At 48.6% G+C, this 8006-nt stretch overlaps 1 protein-coding gene across 7 annotated transcripts in view; it reads left to right on the top strand.

Annotated features, from left to right (window-relative positions):
• LOC110080474 (aquaporin-7) overlaps positions 1-8006 on the top strand; it is a 33906-nt gene that overhangs the window by 23199 nt on the left and 2701 nt on the right. For all 7 annotated transcript variants that reach the window (XM_078384170.1, XM_020796414.3, XM_072992993.2 and 4 more), the window contains exons 5-6: positions 506-624; positions 2205-2422. In XM_078384170.1, coding sequence (XP_078240296.1) covers positions 506-624; positions 2205-2422 — 337 coding nt within the window. The remainder of the gene's footprint in view (positions 1-505; positions 625-2204; positions 2423-8006) is intronic.

Here is an 8006-nt window from a genome sequence, read left to right as displayed (position 1 = left end):
TCCATAAAAACCCAAGATGGCCCCTAATTTGATCCACAATTAGGAGCCATTTACCTGGTGGATAAACAAGGCTACCCTGGTCTAATGAAATCGTAAACTGTCAAAGAGTGCTTTGAGCACTATGGGGCCGTCCATAAGCCTCACACTTTCGCTTGGCTTGGCTTTTCCCGGTATAAATAGCAGGGTGTGTGTGAAAAACAGAGACATAAATAGATTCCTTATGGATGTAGGCTATCCTCATGGTGAGGCAGGGGAGCACTCCAAGGAAGCAAAGAGGTCCTCTTTGGGTAATTAAGAAGTCAAAAAGAAGCAGATATACGTACGTACCTTTGTAGGGAATTAGGAAGTCTTTCGTTTTACCGGCAAGGCTGGATGGCTCAAGAGGAGAAGGGTCCTCGATGACCTCGAGAGTCTCAAATCACAGCTCAGTTTTGTCATCTCTTTGAGCTGTCTCCTGTTGTTCTTGTCCTGGTTCTCAACACGGCTGTCTCTTCTTCCCCGACAGAAGCCCTGATGGATTACACCGGGGGAAACCTGACTGTGACTGGGCCTACGGCTACCGCCGGGATCTTTGCCACCTACCCGGCTCCGTACATGTCTTTGTGGGGCGGGTTTGTAAATGAGGTCAGTGTGTAAGGAGGGGCGGCTGGTGGCTCAGCTAGAAAAGCACCGTGGCTGGTTTGAGAGGCAGGAGAACTGTGGTTCTTTCCCACTCTTCACGTATGGTAGGACTGTGAACAGTGGCAATGAACCACAGCTCATGAGAAGAGAAAACTCCCTGGAAAAGACCTTGATGTTAGGAAACTGTGAAGGCAGGAGGAGAAGGGGACGACAGAGGACGAGATGGTTGGACAGGGTCACCGAAGCGACGAACATGAATATGACCCAACTCTGGGAGGCAGTGGAAGACAGGAGGGCCTGGCGTGCTCTGGTCCATGGGGTCACGAAGAGTCGGACACGGCTTAACGACTAAACAACAACAACAAAGGACTGTGGGACCCGCCCCCACCCTGGCAGATGCCAGAAAAAGGAGTATTGGATCCTATGCATTGCATGGTGTCTGTCTCCCTCTAGGGGCCAGTTCTGGTAACTATACACTGGAAACACACATAAATACTGTACATATTTCTGCGGTTTTTAATTTAATGTTTTCAGGTAGTGGATAAATGAAGCAGTGGATACTGATCTCATGGCTAGGAAGTCCTGATATATACTTTACACCTTGGTTACAGAGTCTTGCCAAGATTCCCTGGTGTGCCAGAGCCTTTCCCCACAGCTGGTTTTACTTTGAATGTATTTAAAATGTTAGATACTGCTCACTTGGCAATGTCTTCAGGGCTGTTTAGATACATATAGGAACAGAAGCTACCAATCAAATCATAAATGTTACACTCAAGTAAATCAGGCAAAATGGGATCAAGCTATTAGCTATTAAAATAATAGCTAAGAAGCCTCAATGAAACACAGTGTAGCAGTGACAATGCAGGACTGGATTCCTGAGAAAAGAAGAAAGTTATTTTAGCTATTTTATTGTGGAATGATCCCTGTCTGGAAGCAGGTACTCACACGTTGTTTTTGTACATTCTGTCCCCTGCCCTGTGCTCCAGAAGACGGAGACTGTTCCCTTCATCATGGCCAGTTCAGGTGGCGATAGCTAGAATGTTGTGAAGACAGAATTAGAGATAGCCCATGATTAGAAGATGCAATTCCTTAACTACTGAAAGCGTCTAAGTACACTCACCTTGCAGAATCTTCAAATCAGCTAAAAAATGCAGAAGTAGCGAATACTATACACATGGCATTGTCTTAGGCTGCCTCTAGTGGCTCCTTCTGATAAATGCACTGTGGCAGATGCATGACCTATTTCTGTGTTTTTTTGTTTACTATTTTCAGGCAGTGGGTCAATGAATCCACGGATGCTGATCCAGCGGATAAGGGGGTCCTGCTGTATATAAAGCTAGCGTGTCAGGGGATGCAAAGCTAGACACCTTTTGTTTGACTTGCTAGCAGGGAGTTCTTTTACGCAGGCAATTAAGAGGATTGGGTACGAGATAGAAAGCTTAGAAGCCCATGGACTGGTTTCAAGTCTCACGGCTGCCATGGGCTCTCCAGGTGGCCTGGCCTTGATCAGGGAAGCCTTTTCCAAGTGTTGACTGTCTTCTTCTCTCCTCCCCGCTGCCTCCATCCCGTCCCTCTTCCTCCAGTTCGTTGCCACAGGTATCCTTTTGATCGGCGTCCTGGCTATCAACGACACAAAGAACGCAGCCGCCCTTCAGGGCACTGGTGCCTTGATCACTGGGCTTCTAGTCATGGCGATCGGCATGTCCATGGGCATGAACACTGGCTACGCCATCAACCCTTCCAGGGACCTGCCCCCGAGGATTTTCACGGCCATTGCTGGATGGGGGCCAGAGGTCTTCAGGTGAGGACATCTCCCTTCCTCCAGAGGTGGGCAACGGCGACCCTCCAGGTTTTTCCACATCCAGCTTCCTATAATCCCCCCCACCCCTGTACGAGCCTTAAAACATCCAGGGAAGCAGGGCTACCCACCCCGCTCGGTTGCAACTCCAGTTCCTTCCTTTATACCCAGATTTAATTTGGATCAACAATCATTATTTGCCTTTCCAGCTTGCCTGATTCCTTGAGCGCAAAGGTGGCAGCAAACATTTGCCAATTTTTTAAAAAAATGCAAAACAAAAACCCCACAACACCGCAAAAACAACAACCCACAATTGCAGAGACTGGTTGATGTTCAGTTCCAGTCTGATTCAAGGAAGTGACCCCTGCTTGAGACTTCAGAGGGAGGGAGGCGGTTGGGCCACAGAGCTTGGCTACAGAGACCAACGATCTGGCACACGGTAGATGAGATTTACTCTACAAATGATTAAGACAAGCGTTCCGGTGGATTGCATGGGAGGCGCCTGGGCATAAGCTACTGAAAGTACGAAGGGCAGAACGCAGCTTCCTGGGTTCTGCTGAGGAAAGCAGCAAGCCAAGCCAGATGCCGTCAGCAAAGTTTGGCACTGTTCTCTGGTTTCCCCCGTCCTGACGGTCCAAGCGTAGCAGAGAATGAACAGGTTCCTAGCTCTTATGGAGGGAAAAAGCAAATGAACCTCCTGAACAATGTTAAGTGAGACAGCAGAAGTGTGCCATTTCTTTAAAAAAAATGCAAAACAAAACAAACTCGTACAACAATGCATCAATGCAATGGTGCCTTTTCTTTTTCTATCCTGTTGGGAAAGGCTTGTATAAAAGTGCAAAGCATGAAGCTTACATTGATGGGATGTTTCATCATATAACAATAATGGTAACAATGATAATAATAATCCTGGAACGGCAGAGCTGGAAGGGACCCCTAAGGAGTCCAGACCCTATCAAGGAGGCCCAGTGTTGGGGAGAAATTCGAACCCCCAACTTTTGGCTCTGCAGCCAGAGACCTCAATGCCTGAGCTCTCCAGCTCTATGAAGATCTGGCCGAATGTCCAGGAGCAGAACTGATGAGAGAGACTCCCAGAGAGTAAAAACACCTTTGCGGGGCTGTCTCACGTGCGAGGTGTGTCGAGGGCCTGGCTCCTCTCGACCGCAAGACCTCGGGGCAAGTGGATACAAATTGTGAGAAAAGAGATTTGGATTAAACCTCGGGAAGAATTTCCTGACTCTAAATGCTGTCCGTCCATGGGAAAAGGGACCGCCTCAGCAGGTGGTGGGCTTTCCTTCACTGGAAGAGGACAGCAGTGGCATGGCCATCAGTTGGGGAAAATTGCACGTGGCGTGCCAATTCTGACTTACAGCGACCCTTTTTCAGGGTTTTCCAGGTAGAGGATGCTCAGAAGTGGTTTTCCCATTCCCTTCCTCTAGGGGGAGCCCTGGGGCTCTGCAGCTGGCCCAAGGCCACCCAGGCTGGCTCTTCTCCCAGGAAGCCAAGTCAGGAATCGAACTCCCAACCCTCTGGCTGTGTAACTGGGACTTACTAACCAGTTCAGCCAGAGACGGTTTAGCCATGGATTTCCTAAAAACACAGAAAATTACTCTATTTTTCGCTCCATAAGACACACCTTTCCATAAGACGCACCAATTTTTTAGGAGAAGAAAACAGGAAAATATAATCTGTTTTCTTCGCTCCATACAACGCACAGACTTTCCACCCCCCCTGTTTTGTGGGAAAAAAGTGTGTCTTGTGTGTAGGCATCCTTCAGTCTCGAAAGACTATGGTATCGTGCTCTGTATGGAGGACTTGGAACAGCGTCTAGTGTGGCTGAGGAGGCCAATTCGAGAGTGACAATCCCTTCCACACTGGAGACAAATCCAATCTGTCCCCTGTCCAGCTCCCTGGTTTTGCTTCCTTTGTGACTTCCTCTTTGCCTCAGCCTGCTGGACAAGGGTCTCTTCAAATTGGGAGAGGCCGTGATGCACTGCCTGCCTCCAGGCTGAACGATCAGATGTCAGAGTTTCCCATCTGTTGAGGTCTATTCCTAAGGCCTTCAGATCCCGCTTGCAGATATCCTTGTATCGCAGCTGTGGTCTCCCTCTGGGGCGATTTCCCTGCACTAATTCTCCATATAGGAGATCCTTTGGAATCCGACCATCAGCCATTCTCACAACGTGCCCAAGCCAGCGTAGACGTCGCTGTTTCAGTAATGTATGCATGCTGAAAATTCCAGCTCGTTCTAGGACTACTCTATTTGGAACTCTGTCCTGCCAGGTGATACCAAAAATCCGTCGTAGGCAACGCATATGGAAGGTGTTCAGCTTCCTCTCCTGCCGGGCACAAAGGGTCCAGGACTCGCTGCAGTACAGGAGTGTGCTCAGGACACAGGCTCTATAGACCTGGATCTTGGTATGTGTTGTCAGTTTCTTATTGAGCCATACTCTCTTTGTGAGTCTAGAGAACATGGTGGCTGCTTTCCCAATGCGTTTATCCAGCTCGACATCTAGAGAGAGGGTGTCAGAGATGGTTGAGCCAAGGTACACAAAGTCATGAACAACCTCCAATTCTTGTGTGGAGATGGTAATAGAGGGAGGTGAGTCCACACCCTGGCCCATGACTTGTGTTTTCTTCAGGCTGATTGTTAGTCCAAAGTCTTGGCAGGCCTTGCTGAAACGGTTCATGAGTTGTTGGAGGTCTTCAGCAGAGTGGGCAACAATGGCTGCATCGTCTGCAAAGAGGAAGTCCCTCATGCATTTCAGCTGGACTTTGGTCTTTGCTCTCAATCTAGAGAGATTAAAGAGCTTTCCATCTGATCTAGTCCGGAGATAGACACCTTCTGTTGCAGTTCCAAAGGCATGCTTCAGCATGACAGCAAAAAAGATCCCCAAAGTGTTGGTGCGAGGACACAGCCCTGTTTCACTCCGCTTCGGATGTCAAAGGGATCTGATGTTGAGCCGTCAAAAACTACAGTGCCTTTCATTCCATCGTGGAAGGACCTGATGATGTTAAGGAGACGAGGTGGACATCCAATCTTGGGAAGTATTTTGAAAAGGCCATCCCTGCTAACCAAGTCAAATGCTTTTGTAAGGTCTATGAAGGCCACTAAGAGTGGCTGTTGTTGTTCCCTGCATTTCTCCTGCAACTGTCGGAGGGAGAATACCATGTCAGTGGTGGATCTATTTGCTCGAAATCCACACTGTGATTCCGGATAGACTCTGTCTGCAAGCACCTGGAGCCTCTTCAGCACAACACGGGCAAGCAGCTTCCCTACAACGCTAAGAAGAGAGATACCACGGTAGTTATTGCAGTCACCCCTGTCACCTTTGTTCTTGTACAACGTGACAATGTTTGCATCCTTCATGTCCTGTGGTACTCCACCTTCCCTCCAGCAGAGACAAAAGATTTCATACAGTTCGGTGATGATGATCTCCTTACCGCATTTCAGCACTTCAACAGGGATGTTGTCCCTTCCAGGTGCCTTGCCAGAGGTGAGGGAATCCAAGGCCGCATTTATTTCTGCTAGGGTTGGTTCGCTGTCCAGCTCTTCCAAGACAGGCAGGCACTCAATGTTATTTAATGCTTCTTCGGTTACTACATTCTTTCTGGAATATAGCTCGGAGTAGTGCTGCACCCAGCGTTCCATCTGCTGTGCTCGGTCCTGGATGATCACACCTGTAGTAGACTTCAAGGGAGCAGATTTCTTCTGTAATGGACCTAAGGCCTGCTTGATACCATCATACATTCCTTTGATGTTACCTGTGTCCGCTGCTATCTGTATCTGAGAGGAAAGCTGAAGCCAGTAGTCATTGGAGCATCTCCTGGCAGCCTGTTGGACTTGGCTACGAGCGGCTCGGAGAGCTTGCAGGTTGTACTCGCTAGGACAGGCTTTGTATGCTGCTAGAGCTCTTCTCTTATCCTCAATGGCTGGCATTAACTCCTCCGAATGGGCTTCGAACCAGTCAGCCATCTTTCTGGTCTTCTTGCCGAAGGTGGACAAGGCGGTGTTGTAGACAGTGTTCTTGAAGTGTTCCCATCGTTCAGGTGCATTTACATTTGCTGGACCTGGAAGGGTTTCCTCGAGTGCTTGGGCAAATTCCTTCACTTTTCTTTGATCGCGAGTCTTGTTGATGTCAATACGTGGTCTTCCTTCCTTTTTCATGTGATACAATTTCTTTGTTCGCAGTTTTACTCTACTACACACCAGGGAGTGATCAGTATCGCAATCAGCACTCTGGTAGCTGCGTGTGATCGTAACACTAGGAAGGCTAGAACGTCTAGTGAGGATCAAATCGAGCTGATGCCAATGCTTGGATCTTGGATGTCTCCAGGAAACTCTGTGTTGCAGCTTCGTATTAAAGAATGTGTTGCTGACACAGAGACCATAGTAACAGCAAAACTCCAGTAAGCGTTGGCCATTTTCGTTCATCTTTCCAATGCCAAAACGGCCTAGACAAGTGGGCCAAGAATTGTGATCAGCACCAACTCTAGCATTAAAGTCTCCAAGAATGAACAGTGACTCTCTTTCAGGGACTTTTTTGATAGTAGCTGCCAGATCGTCGTAGAATTTGTCTTTCACTTCTGGAGTGGATGACAGTGTTGGTGCATATGCACTAATGAGGGTTACTGGTCCTGCTGATGAGTGGAGCTGCAGAGACAGGATTCTTTCACTCCCCACAGTGGGTGGAACAATGCATCTCAGGAGAGTGTTTCTGACTGCAAAGCCAACACCATATTCCCTGGTCTCATTCGATGGTTTTCCCTGCCAGAAGAATGAGAAGTTTTTTTCTTTGACAGATCCCGAGTCTGGCAGTCTTGTCTCTTGCAGGGCAACAATGTCCATCTGCAGTCTACTCAGTTCCATGTCAATGACAGCTGTCTTGCGCACATCGTCTATTTCTTGCAGGTCGTTAGGAAAGCCGTAGTCAGGAAAGCCAGGGGTCATTGTCCGTACATTCCAGGTGCCCAGCTTTAGGGCAGAAGTTTTCTTATGATTGTTGCATGGTGCACGGTTGTCGATCTGCTTGTCGGGTTTCACCCTAAACCCCACGCACCCCGTGAGGTTAACAGACCGTGGCGAGGTAGCACCTTACTGGCTGGGGGCTGCCCAGCTTAAGGCGGGCGGTATCTACCTAGTGAGGTGCAATGACCTCTCCCACCGTCAGAAGTAGCCCCTGGCGTCCTGCTCTACGCCAATTGAGCAGAGACTTATAACCGGTAACTGCTACTTCCCGTGTTGTTTCGACGCTGTATGCGAAGCTGGAGTGTCCTCTCCAGAGCACGAAGCCTGGGTAAAATAGTATGGAGGATAGGCTGTTACCCAAGCAGCAAATCCCCCCTCTCCACATCGCTGAAATGGTCCAATGGAAAGGCAAGAGCGTCTTATGTGTGTCTTATGGTGTGAAAAATACGGTAGGTACTTAGAAAGACATGCATGGTCGGCAGTGAGGGCGGTGGATTAGATCACTGGTTCTTAACCTTGGGTTACTCAGGAGTTTTGGACTGCAACTCCCAGAAGCTTTCACTTCTCCTCTTAGGCACACTGGGGGAATTGAACTCCCAACCTTTGGTTCTACAGCTG

Source organism: Pogona vitticeps, chromosome 2 (genome assembly GCF_051106095.1).
Source record: "Pogona vitticeps strain Pit_001003342236 chromosome 2, PviZW2.1, whole genome shotgun sequence".
Taxonomy (NCBI): Eukaryota; Metazoa; Chordata; class Lepidosauria; order Squamata; family Agamidae; genus Pogona; species Pogona vitticeps.
This window is presented reverse-complemented; position numbering and strand designations above follow the sequence as displayed.